This window comes from Macadamia integrifolia, chromosome 2 (genome assembly GCF_013358625.1).
Source record: "Macadamia integrifolia cultivar HAES 741 chromosome 2, SCU_Mint_v3, whole genome shotgun sequence".
Classification (NCBI taxonomy): Eukaryota; Viridiplantae; Streptophyta; class Magnoliopsida; order Proteales; family Proteaceae; genus Macadamia; species Macadamia integrifolia.
In genome coordinates this window covers 1,837,601-1,851,294 of record NC_056558.1, presented here as the reverse complement: position 1 = coordinate 1,851,294, position 13,694 = coordinate 1,837,601, and the positions used below count along the sequence as shown (strand labels likewise).

Here is a 13,694-nt window from a genome sequence, read left to right as displayed (position 1 = left end):
TCCAAATTAGGGATTTTGAAACGAAACGTCATAATCGGAACTCGCTTTTGGAGTTTCGACTTTTGACTCTTTTTTTTTTTTTTATAAAAACTAAAACACAGCCCTGGCGTACCAAACCGTTTTTTGTGTTTTTCTGTTCTAATAAAACGAAAAAACGATATAAACGTTTTTTAAGGACAATACCAAACATCCCCTAAGAGAAAGAAAGTAATAAAAGAAAGGAGGAGATTCTTTGTCTAGCAATGTGGCCACCTAGGTTCCAAGTATGCCCAGCTTGTGTCTGAGAGTGGGAAATGCTAGACAGACAAGGTTCTTCACTCCAAAAAAAAAGTTGTCTAGGAGCATGGCTCCTACACTAGCACATGGGTCAATGGGAGCACACGTAGAAGCATCAATAGGGCGGGAATTATTGCCTATCATAAGGGGTCGGACAATCATTTTCACCCCTCCTATCTCTGCCTAGGAGTGCGTCCCTGCACCAATACATAGGCCAATGGGAACAAACGTAGAAGCATTATTGCCTTTCAAAGGGGTCACTGTCCTGGTGCAGCCCCAATCCTCCCACAAAAACCATTTCCCTAAAACAACACAAGGCCAAGGCACCAACCCTCCCACAAAAACCATTTTCCTAAAACAAAACAAGGCCAAGGCAAATATTTTTGGTCCGATAACGGCCCCAACACCAGGGAGTGTGCACCCTAGGAAGACCACGGTGGTCATGGGGCGCCGTCTATGTCTGTGATGCAAAAAGCCGCTCTCGGACAGAAAACTGTGTCCCAAAACAACAGAAGCCCTTTCGGTTCTCTCACATCCGTCCCAGGACCACGAGTCACGAGTTTCGGACATGCGAACTGAACTACTGAAGAGCTCTCACACTAGCAATGCACTCTCGGCTCTCATTCTCACGCGACTGTAGATTTTCACCTGCTCGGTCCATGGCAAGCCTAACCAGCAAACACAAAGCCCACACATCAAACACCTTCTGCACCAGAACACACCAGATTGGCGCCCTAGCTTTGGTCGTTTCGACATTCTTCGTCACCAGAATCTTCAACCAATCTTTAAATTCCTGCAATTATTCCTCCGGGGAGGTAAAGACATCCTTTGTCGACAATGGTGGCTCGATTTCGTGGCCTGATAGAGGTTACGGATCACATCTCTTTCTCAAGATTTATGTCTACGATGAACGCGAAATTGATGGGTTGAAAGAGTTAATGCGTGGGAGGGACGGTAAGATCTCTCCAGAGTCTTGCCTGAAAGGCCAATGGGGAACTCAGGTGATAATTCTTTATGTATTTTCTTTTCAATCGAAATTTCTCCATTTCTGATTCCTGATTTAATTTTTATTTCTTTTCCTCGTCTGTATTTCTTTGAAATTATATAGTTCTTTTTCTGAAATTGTTCAATTTCGCTCCTTTTAAACACAGTGAGGTGAATTGTGGAGATTTTCTTTGCTCCATCCTCCCAGGAATTTTGTATTCTTTTCTTGTTTGTTCTTGTGTTCAACTGAAACTTCTGAGCTACTCTAGTGCTAATTCTCTGTTTTATCCATGAAACATTTTAGGTAAAAATCCATAGATTGCTGCTCCAGTCGAAGTTCCGGACATTGAAGAAAGAGAACGCGGATCTGTTTTTCGTTCCGAGTTATGTTAAATGTGTGCGAATGATGGGAGGTTTGAACGATAAGGAAATAAACCAGACGTATGTGAAGGTAAAGAAATTCTTTCAGAAATAGAAAATTTTTAGGGTGTCCATTTTTATCAGCGCACATTGTGCGTTTGTATGAGAGCCAGCATTATAATATGAAGATAGCTAAGAAACCGTTGTCCTTTATCAGCCCTCGGTAACCATTTACTGAAGGTGGAAAGGGTTCCAATAGCTAAAATGTTATTGATGTTTTTTCGTTGTGTTTTCAAATGATGGTTTTGGTTGATATTGTTTTCAAGCATACAACTTGATTTTCAATGGAGATGGTTTTGTCTGATCTTCCTTGCTGCTGCTGCCTTCAGGTTTTAAGTCAAATGCCATATTTTCGACTTTCAGGTGGCCGGGACCATGTTTTCGTCTTCCCAAGGTAGATCTTCTCATCCCATATTGCTGTGATAGTGCCTTTTTGTTGCTGAGATTCTCCACTTGAAATTGCAAGTCTCCACATTTTCCTACCTCTTGTGCAAAATTTCTTCCATTAAATTTGATATACTGCATCATGCTTCTATTGATGGGTGATTCTTTTCTCTGTTATATATTAAAATTGTTGCTTTGAAATAATTAAAGAACCCAGAGACCATTACCTGAAATGGGTCAACATGATCATGCAAATTGAGGTGAAAAAATCTAACTGCTCAAAAAATTGATTACTAGATGTGATTCTGGTGGTTGCCTGACTAAAAAGTGCTCTGCCATCCTCCTAAACACTGACATTTTCTAACATTTTCCACTTTCGAGTGGTTATTGATGATTTTCTTGTTCCTAATTGGAACAGTTTCTTTAGGCTATCCACCTGCTTGTCCTAGCACACTTACAACTTATTTACTTGCAAGTGTCCTTGATGAAAATATCTGGATTTCTTTTATAGAAAAGACTTATGGTTCTTATCCTTTTCTTGGCTATAATGGGAAGCGACTCTCTTACCCCGGTTTAGATAATTAATCTACTGAGGCAGTAGAGTGGTGAGGGAGTCGTGGACAACATTGTATTGGAGAAAATTTGGTGTAGGCAAAGCTCCAATGTGCTTAAACCAATGAAAAAAATGTTAGTTGCCAACAACAACAAAAACAAAAACAAACTCAACCTTATTCCAACTTAATGGGGTTAGCTACATGGATTTGTGCGAAGACAAAAAAGGAAAAGTGAAAGAAAAGAAAAAAAACACAACACCAACAAGTCAAAAAAAACTTAGCGAAATGGGTTTGGCTATATGGATCCTTGCGCTCCAATCAGCTCTAAGGTCATTATTGGGAACAAGACCTAAACTATGCATGTCTTTCCTCACTACTTCTCCTATACTCATTTTAGGCCTGCCCCTAGATCTGCCAGCTCCTTTAATCTGAATTAGATCGCTCCTCCTTACTGATGCATCCCAGGCCTCCTTTGAACATGGCCATACCCCTCTCAAATGACTTTCTCAGAGCTTATCATGGATCAGGGTAACTATCATATCAGCTCAAATATGTTCATTTTGATGTAGATCGAGCTGTCAAAAGGAGAGCACAAGCTGGTCCAATTTTTGAGATATAGTATCTCCATTCCATCCAAATTTCAGCCTCAATGGAGCCAACCCTATTTGGTGAGATGCTTTTTATGCATGTTTTGGCCTAAATATGAGCCTATTTTCAGATCCGTTCTTTCTGTTGAATTGATGTACGGGGTGGAATGTTGGGTGGTTAAGAAGCAGCATATTGAGAAGCTATGTATAGCGGAGATGAGAATGTTAAGATAGATGTGTAGGAAAATTAGGAAGGATAAAGTAAGGAATGAATGTATCAGAGCGGATTTGGGAGTTTCTCCCAAACTATGATAAACTTCGGGAAAGTCGTTTGGGATGGTATAGTCATGTTTTACAGAGGCCATAGGATGCACTAGTAAGGAGGAGTGATTTGATCTAGATACATGATCTAAAAGAGCTACATGGGCAAAAATTGATTATAGGAGAAGTAGTGAGGAAAGACATGTACATATTAGGCCTTGTACCAAGTATGGCCTCGAATAGAGCGGATCGGAGGGCTAGGATCCAGGTCGCGGACCCCATCTAGCCATGTTTCCCTTCGATACTATTTTTGTCATCTTTTTCCCTTCATTTTACTTTTCATTTTCCTTGTCCTTGCTTGGTTCCATGTAGCCGACCCCATTAAGTTGGGATAAGGTTTTGTTTGAGTTCTGATTCAACTAATATTTTTGTTGAATCAGAACTTGATTTGTGTGTTGGAGTTTATGATGGATCCTACTAGGACTGATCACCCTTTGGTAATTTAGTCTGACATTACATTCCTTACTTTATCCTTCATAGTTTTGCCGCACATAGATTTTAGCATCTTCATCTCTGCTACCCATAGCTTATCAATATGTCGCTTCTTAACTTCCTAACATTCTGCCCCATGCATCATAGCCGATTGTACGGCAGCGCTATAGAATTTTCTTTACGCTTTAAAGGAATATGTGTCACACAACACTCAGGATGCACCTCTCCACTCCATCCATCCCACTTTAAAAAATAGTCAAGAAGTCCTAGTGTGGTTCTTGCTGCTTTCCGAGTGCAGCATTTAGATTTTTATTTCTACAAATGCATGGGCACATTTGTGTGAGAAACTCCTTGGTTGATCTAGTGCTTCTTAAGTTACTGAAATGTTATTGAAAGACATTGATTTTGTCAGAAACTGACACTATTTTTATCTGCATTTTTTTTTTTTTTTGGGTTTTATCGTATTCTTTACTTGGACTGATTTATGGTTCACCATAAATACAGTGGTGCTGGGGCTCACTTGTTTCGGTCTTGGGCGACGTACTTGAATCGATCTATCATTCTTACTCCAGAGGTAGGTTACACTTTTCTTCTTTTTCTTTTTTTATTTTATTGGGGGGCGGTGAATAAGATTGATACGGACTCTGAAGTACCATTATCACAGTGGTCTATTTTTGAAAGCATATTTGAAGTCAATAATGGGACTGTGAAGTACCACTATCACCAGTGGGCTTAAAAAAGAGGGGGGGGGGTTTGAGTTTCTAGCACCCAAAGTGCTGGAATCGATTCAAATTGTTGGCTTTTATGTGCCTTAATCCATTCAAAGTGGCCTTTTTAGGAACAGATATTTTCATGCTCTACAGATTATGTGGTTACGATCTGGAATATGCATGTCAGGAAGGGAGATCCATAATCTGCCTGGATGATTGTCACATTGACAAAATAATAATGGAAAACATTTTCTTGTAGTGGAAACTGCATTCCTGGATTGGCTAATTGTCCTACCCATTTGATAAAGTCATAGAATTTTTCATTTTTTATTTTGTTTACCAAATCATGAGATTTTATTGTAGATTTCTCCCTCTGTCAATTTTTCTTATCTATGAATTCTATCACACATAATTCCATTCACATATTCTGAATAGTTCTAGTTGTTCATGTAGGGTAGACACAACTAGTTTTTCTTGTGTTTCTCAGGGAGCTGGTTTTTGCATAACATGTGCATTTATTGGTTACTGCAGGGTGATCGTACAGATAAACGAGGTACAAGTGCATATAATACATGGAAAGATATCATAATACCTGGAAATGTTGATGATGGGATGACTAAACATGGGGATACCTTAGTCCAGCCTTTGCCCCTATCAAAGAGGAAGTATTTGGCGAACTACTTGGGCCGAGCTCAAGGAAAGGTTGGTCGTCTTCAATTGATAGAGCTTGCGAAGCAGTTCCCAGATAAGGTTTGTTTTCTGCTAGAATTTGGATTGATGGTAAAATATTATTTACATGTTTTGAGTTCTTTGTTATCTTGTTTTATGTTTGGAATTTTCTTATTGACACTCCTCAAGGTGTCAAATAATTTGTAACATTCCGTTTTTACCATTTTTGTATGTCACAAATTGTTGTTCTCAAATGAGGGCAATAGTGTCATTTCACATGTGTACTTGAAAAGTGTGCATGATAATGACATAATGGTATCACTTTCAACTTATTTTTGAAATCCGTTTTATACCCTTATCTTAATTAACTTTTGGGAAGAAGACAAGGGCACAAGGTGCAATCAAAAGAAGGTGCCAAGTTCTAATAGAATCCAGTGTGTTGGAAACACATGGACAAGACACTTCTTGACATGTTTCAGAGGCATGTGGGACCCACAAAAGCCTATTTATCTCTGTGTGCTACTGAAATGTGCATAAAGATGTACCTAATATGGTTTCTGTTATGAACCAATAAACTAGTAAAATTTGTAGAGAGATGTACCGAATATGGTTTCTATTATGCAACCAATGCACTCTCCCTCCCCTTTTTTCTTTTCATTTGATAATTTAAAGTGTATTGGGGTGCATTTATTTTGTTTTATTTTGTTCAAATGTTTATATATATATATATATATATATATGGTGAATAACAGGTTTTTTAAATAATATAAAAGCCTTGTCAAGGTGACTAGCGACCCAAGGTGTTGGAGGGGCGCCTTGGCGCTTGCAGTATACGACTATACATAATTTAGCGATGCTAATTTTGTAGAATTATGTTTATATGCAACATTGAAGCCGTATCAATGCAATATGATATGATTATGCTAGTAATGGCCTAATATGAGAAAATCATTGTATCATAAACAAAGCATAGGATATAATATGAGCATGTTCATAAAAAAAAAAAAGCAATAAACATCAATCAACGTAAATTTGTGAAGCGTCAACAAGACGTGTTGTTGCCTTGGATGCCTAGGCGATGCCTTGACAACGATTTTTTGTTCCAATGTTGGCCCTACTGTTTTTGTGATTTGACTTTCTTTACAATATGATTTAGGCTTTTACTACCTAAAAGTTGGATCTTTTATTTCTTTTTGGCATTTTCTTCTTGCTTTGATGCACAACTGGACTTGCAGGCCAGCAGTTTGGAAGCTACTTGTTCTTTTTTAATATCTGGTTGCTGCTCTGTTCCAGGATATTAATTATGTTAGAAATCATGCATATTGATATTATGAACAGTTGGAATCTCCAGAGTTGAAGTTCAGTGGCCCTGACAAATTGGGAAGGACAGATTATTTCCAACATCTGCGCAATGCAAAGTTCTGCCTAGCTCCACGAGGCGAGTCATCATGGACCCTTCGATTTTATGAATCGTTTTTTGTGGTATGTCTGTCTGTCTGTCTCTCTCTCTCTCTCGTGGTTTTTTTTTATCACTGCTGTTGCTAGCCAATGTGGAGGCTCATGCGGCTAATGCTGACTGTCTATTTACCATTTTCAATTTTCAAATTTTCCATGTTTCCTTTTAAATAAAGCCAGTAACAAATTTTTTAAAGGTCAGTGTTGATGTTCACCAAGGTTGTTGAACTCTGTAAAGTTGACCAGTGGACATAGGGGAGGGTGGTTGTGGCATGGGGGTTTCAGGCAAGAAAGAAAGGTTTGCTAACAGAAACAATGAGTCTGGTTGCTCAGAGGTTAAGCCAGAAACAAATGAATTGAAACAGAACTGGAAACAGGATAGGGCTAGGGCTCGGTTGGAGAAAATTGAGAACTGTCAGACTGAGGCTTAGTTAGTGCTGAAGCCCCCAATTGAGTAGAGGTTCTATTAGGATCTGTAAGTGATCAAAATCTCGATGAAAACTGAGGGGTTTTACAGGGTGCAGTAGAGCTGGTAATGGGCTGCAGGAAACAGGGCAGGGTAACAGGTAAAGTTCCTTAGTTTAGAGAGAGTAACAGTGAGTTGCAGTTATCAAAAACATAAAGAAACAGAGCAATTGCAAAGTGAGCTAAGGCAAGGAAATTTCTACCTGTTCGCTGGCTAATGAAGACTGATATATAGGACTAACAGTAGTAGAATAGAACTTGAGGGGACACAGAACAACAGAGTGGCTAAGACCCTCCCGTGGCCTTTTGACTCCACCCAGTTGGCCACAGAGAATCCTCTCCAATACTTGCACTGTATTGCCATAGGGAACCCACCCCAATATCAAAGGAGTCTACCTCCAATACACTCGGTGGATCCACTTTGAAAATAAGTAAACAGCAAATTCACTAATCAAAGACAATTGCTTTATCAGGAAGGGCCAACCTCTTACTCTAGGGAAGTCAGCCTTGTAATTTGGACTCCTTTCAAGTAAAACTTCTCAAAGTAGCCATAAAAAACTTCTCAAAGTAGCCATAAATGAAGAAGATAAACTACCCTCACCTGTGAAGAATTTCCAGAGCACTACTAGAGATAAGAACTAGCTGCAGAACTCAAATTAAAAACTATAAACTCCTAGAAACTACTTGGACTGAAAAATAGAAACTGAATATAGACCCCAAATCTCGTCTAAGTCGTTTTAAAAAAAAAACCAACATAGAAAGTAAAGGCTAGCACCTAATTTTGTATAGGACAAATCCTTCATATTTGGGCTTATAGATGTCGCCTATTACAATAGAAAACCCAATCAGCCAAGGATTAAAGTATCGGTATCGGTCGGCCAAAATTAAGATACGTATCGGAGGGTATCGTATCGTATCGGAGATACGTTAAAGATACGCATATAAATGGATAGGAAATACTTTTTTATACACATTTGCATAAAAAAATAGTTAAAAAAAGTTATATATAACATGTATTATGCATAAATAGTAAATTGAGAGTATCGCACTAAGAATCCAAGGTTTGTAATTGTCCCATAAATGTAAAATCCTTGTTCCCAACCTTGATTTCCACTTTAGTTAGAGAGAAAAATGGTTGGCAGCAACTTTGGAACAAAAACACCTCAAAAAATTATGTTTTTCTAAAAAATTACCCATTTTGGCCATTTTATGACCGTATCGGTACGTATCGGTGTGTATCGGTCGATACATACCGATACACACCGATACATACCGAAACGTACATTTCACTTCAATTTTGAATTTTTCAGAGTATCGGTACGTATCGGTGAGTATCGGTGCATATCGGTGGTGTATTGGTGCGTATCGGTGTGTATCGTAGGATACGTATCTATACATAAGGGTTTTAAAATTTTCATGATACGTATCGGTATGTATCGTGCCGATGCCTACCTATACGGATACGTATCGGCCGATACGTACCGATACTTAAAACCATGCAATCAGCCCATGACCCGTATAACCTATTGAATACTCAAAATTAAGCCTATTACGGGCCGTTGGGCTGCCTGCAAGCCTTTTTTTTTTTTTTTTTGGGGTTTGGGGGGGGGAGGTGGTGGTTATGGGGCAGGTTGCAGAGGATCCCTCATGCATCTCACTGATCAAGTTTCAGCCTAATACAAGCATGTAATAGGGAGCAAAACAGGGTTCAAAGTCATAGAAACTCACACAAATGCCAAGACCTCCATTATGAATAATAGGCTAGTTGTATGTTTGTAGTTTTCTACAAATTCAGATGCACTTTTGACCAATTTAGCATTCTAATTTTGGGTTGAAATTTGACAAATTGAATGGATGGGGGAACCCTTATAACATGGACCTAACCCAGTCTTGACCAGTTTTTTGCCAATGTGAACTTACGAACTAACATAGTTCAGCAACCTCAGTAAATATTATCAGTCCAACTTTTTAAATATAAAAAGGGTGGGAAGAGGCTTCTTGTTGTTACAAAAGCCATATTTGGGCCAGAATATCACATTAGTGGAAGGTGAGATGGTTGGCACAGGTTTATCTTTAATCTGGGACCAGTCTGTTCTCCCAAATGCTTTCTTCAATATCATGATTGAGACCCTTGTTCCATTCCTGTGGAAGACAAAATATGAGAGGTTCTGCTCCTTTTTAGACAGCTTCTTAAGCTGCCTTGTGTAAGTAGATGCCTTTATTAGACTGATAGGACACCCTTCCTGCACACATGCATGTGCACATATGCAGAAGCAAACGTGAGCATGATAAAATGGCTTTGTATGGAGGAACATGTTAAGTTTGTCTCGAATTCTTGACCCGTTTTGAAGATTGACCCGATCCAACATATTTTGGTGGCGACCCGAATGGGAAGTTTTCTGAGATCTGTGATGGAAGCAGAGGGGTTGGGTATGGTTCGACTGGATCGACCACGACCCGATTGGTCGACTCGCGACTTGGAGTATATATAATGTACTGTTGGTTGTTGAGAAAGTCATTGTATTTTGGGGTTTTTTCGAGCTAGGGTTTCAGGGCGAGTTTTCTCGCCGCTGCTTGGGTGTAATCTCTCTTCTGCATAGTGAAACATCTTCTTCTTCGCTTGAGGATGTAGCACATTACCTTGGTGTGTGAACCTCGTTAAATCTCTGTGTCATGCGGATCTATTGTCTCTTTAGTTTTCGTGTTTCTTGATGTTTGATCTAACAGAACATTTGTAAGCAAGACTTGTTTAAATTCACTAAATGTTCATGTGAAACAGGAATGTGTTCCAGTAATCTTATCAGATCAGATAGAATTACCTTTCCAGAATGTAATGGACTTCACAGAGATATCAATCAAGTGGCCATCAACACGTATAGAACAACTCTTGGAGTACCTAGAATCAATTTCAGGTTGGTCTCTGGACTTGACATTTCTCTGCACTTACATGCCATTACACTCATGGCTTGATTTTACTGTTCAGATGAAGATATAGAGGGAATGATTGCCCGCGGTAGACAGGTGAGATGTTTATGGGTTTATGCTTCAGAAACTGAACCATGTTCGGCATTCCTTGGCATTATGTGGGAACTTCAGAGGAAAGTGAGAAAATTCCACCAGTCAGCGGAAACATTCTGGCTACATAATAGATCTATTGTAAACAGAAACTTGGAAGAGTTTCATAACTGGAAGCATCCGATGCCTTTGCCGTGATTTTTCTAAACAACTATTTGAATCTTTGCTGGGGTCTTTTGTAATTAGTCAATGGGTTTTGGTTGTTAGGCGGTACGGTAATGAGCCCATTTGAGGTATTACTGTATAAGAAATGTTCTCAAGTCTATTGCTTCTTTTCTTGATGGACAGAGCTTTATTAGACATGGATGTAGACAAGTTGAATTGAGAATGTACCTACAAAAGAAGTGGACAAACAGATTCAACATATTTCAGAGCTCAAATGAGCTGATTATATTTTCCGGAGTGGTTTCAGCTTTCCTGCGCTTTGTTTGGTGGTCTCCTGGAAATTGGAATGTAAGTGTTCATTTTGGTTTGGATAAATTACGCTCCAGGTCCCGCATGTTTGGGGTAACCCCACGTTTCAAGTATTTCAATTGGGGTCCCTAAATAATAAAGATGGAGACTGTTGCAATACATAACAGATTAAAGGGTATTTTACTGAAAAATTAACTTAATATGTCAAACATCGTCCAGGATGTTCACTCTATTTGCCCAATTCTGTTTTGTTTTTTCTCACTGCTGAATGTGGGGAACCACGACCATGGTTTCACTTATACCAAACTTGAGGGATCTTGGCTGCAATTTGCCCATTTGATTTGCGTAGCATTAGAATGTAAAGTTACCAATGGGGATTGGTAGCCTAATGGTGAAAATACTTTCAACTTATCACCGTCGAATCGATTGGTTATCGCCTATTGATCCTACAGAAACGTTGCTTACAATACAGAGCTATGATCACTACCAATAAAATGACTCTCTTAGCACCCATGAAATGTCACAATATGCGAGCCGAGAATGTACCAATAAAATGTTCATCAGATAGAAGACAACTAAACTAGACCAAAATTGACACCCGTAAGCCGAATACCTTCCCCACTTAGTCCTCCTCCCCGAAGAAGGCGGCAAAATTTGATTACATCGTATTTTTTTTTTTTTTTATCTGTTGACAGTTGACAGTTAACAGTTGGCAGTCCGAAATTGGCGGTCTCCCCCAGCGTTTGAAGCTGATAGGAGACAGACCTGACCAGGTGAACCCACGCCGACACGGAGTACTTCAGATTGCAAATGAATTGCCTCAATCTAAAGATTCAAGACAAACGAAAGTGTTTGTTGTGTCACGTGTGTACTGTGACGTGACTGACGTCCGTCTTCTTCTTCTTCTTCTTCTTCTTCTTCTTCTTTTTATGCATTATTTTGCTGCTTTTGGCGGCTCCCGATCGGGACCGGGGGGAGGAACACAGGTCAATTAGAAACAACGGAGAAAAAACCCTTTTCCCATATAAGTAAATAGATGAAAGGGGTTCACTGGAAAGCAAGTGTCGAAGGGTCAGGAGTCAAGAGCGGAGCATTGTAATTTGTTGTTGTTTGTTGTCTTCGTCAATTCCTCAAGCAAGCAAGCAAGCAACCTCTCTGCTCTGTTTTAGCGTCTACGATGGGTGGGCGACGACTCTTTCCCTGTTGTTGATTCTATCAAACAGTTCATGTGCATTTTGGAACTCCAGATTCTAGATTCACATATGAGGGGTTGAATTCCATTTCTTCGATCTTCGTCGTCGTTCCTTACTTTTGACTTGACTTGGACATTATTTGCTTGCGCTTTGTAAATTGTAAACAATAATTTAATTTCTGGAATAGAAAAAGTACAGTGGTCCTGTCCTGGGTCGGTCATCCAACTCCAAAAATGGGAAATCCAATATCATGTGATTCTTCCATCTCTTTCGCTTTTGGTCCTCTCATCTGTTTCCCTATTCACATTCAATCTTCCACGAGCATTTAAAAACGAAAAAGAATAAAAAATGGTCGGACTTTGACGTAGAGAGATAGATACAGAGGAATAATGGAGAGGGGTGGATGATCCGTCAACTTTCAACTCGCAGGAAAGGTGAAGTGCTATCCCTAAATAGAGTTTGGGGGAATTTCGGGAGCCAATTTGACGGACCAGGTCGTCTGACTCTACGCATGTAACATAAAATCCAATATATGACTAGCTCCCAAATTAGACTTGGGAACAAGGTTCAGGTTTACCGGGGTTATAGGTATCCGTAATAATATCAGTATTGATACAAATTGGGTCGTATTGATTCATATCGATTGTTTATTAATTATGTCTTGAATTCTTCACCCATTCTGGTATATTTTGATGATGATCCAAATGAGATTTTTTTATGAGATATGTGCTAATAACAACAAAGGAGTTTCGCTGAAATGACTAGGGACTAGTCACTAGTCGGACGAAACAATTAGCCTTGGTCAGGGGAGACGACTAGATGTTACAGGGTAAGAGCAGCTAGTTCTTGTCGGTGGAAATGTGGTTGGGGGAGACGATAAGTTTTTGGTCAATGCACATGTCCTTTCCCTATTATTTGTTATTGTTTTGGTATATCAATGTCCATGCATGTGCACCAGCATTTTTACAGTGTTGTACATTCCCCCAATTTTAAATCCGTCACCGGTGTTCATTAATGGTGCAGGTAAGCCAATGAGCAAATAAGTTGAGGAGATCCAGATCGCCCGCGACTTACAGATATCGGAAAAGTAGTTTTTCGGATGAAAGTAATGGAAAAGATAATCCTCTTATCAAGTAATAGAAAACTGATTCAAGGCTTTATTTTCTGCCTCTCTGAGCAAAATTAAAGCTAACATACGTAGCTTGACTGCCTGAGGCCTAAAATTTGAAAGTTGAAAAAATGTTGTATTGTTTTAGGGAAAAATGAAATGTTTTTTTATCGGAGAGTGGTCTGTACCAATGTTCCTATGTCTATTTCTCTTTTCTTTTTTTTTTTTCTTTATGAAATGACATATCTATCCTTGTTAGGGAGGAGAGAGATTGGCACATGGAGCATTGGTCAGACAAAGAACACTTTCCCCTTGTTTCAATTTTCACTAAAGAAAGAATGCTATCCGCCTGTGTTCTCTACATCTAGATAGAAGCATAGGGTGGTGGTTTAAAAAGAGGCACATAGGCATTTTTTACTACCTCTATTCAAACCACCCTGTGTCTAAGCATACAGAATACATATAAGTAGCATTCTTTCTCCCTTAATATATATATAGCATTAGATTAGAATAGGTGTGAGTTCTATTAGTTAAACTTGATGTGAAAGTTTTTAGATGCCCTTTCGATGTTGGTTTTGAAAAAAAAAAAAAGGGAGAGAGATCACCTTGTCACTTTGCCTTGCACACCAAAGGGGTGAAACAATAGA

At 39.2% G+C, this 13,694-nt stretch overlaps 1 protein-coding gene across 1 annotated transcript; it reads left to right on the top strand.

Moving 5' to 3' along the window:
* The first annotated feature begins 726 nt into the window (after nt 1-726).
* LOC122089346 (probable beta-1,4-xylosyltransferase IRX10) lies at nt 727-10,730 on the top strand. Its single transcript, XM_042659000.1, has 8 exons — nt 727-1,277; nt 1,565-1,711; nt 2,010-2,074; nt 4,463-4,532; nt 5,200-5,418; nt 6,676-6,819; nt 10,037-10,169; nt 10,241-10,730. The coding sequence occupies exons 1-8, from the start codon at nt 882-884 to the stop codon at nt 10,468-10,470; spliced, it is 1,404 nt and encodes a 467-aa protein (XP_042514934.1). The 5' UTR covers nt 727-881; the 3' UTR covers nt 10,471-10,730.
* The last annotated feature ends 2,964 nt before the right edge of the window (nt 10,731-13,694 follow it).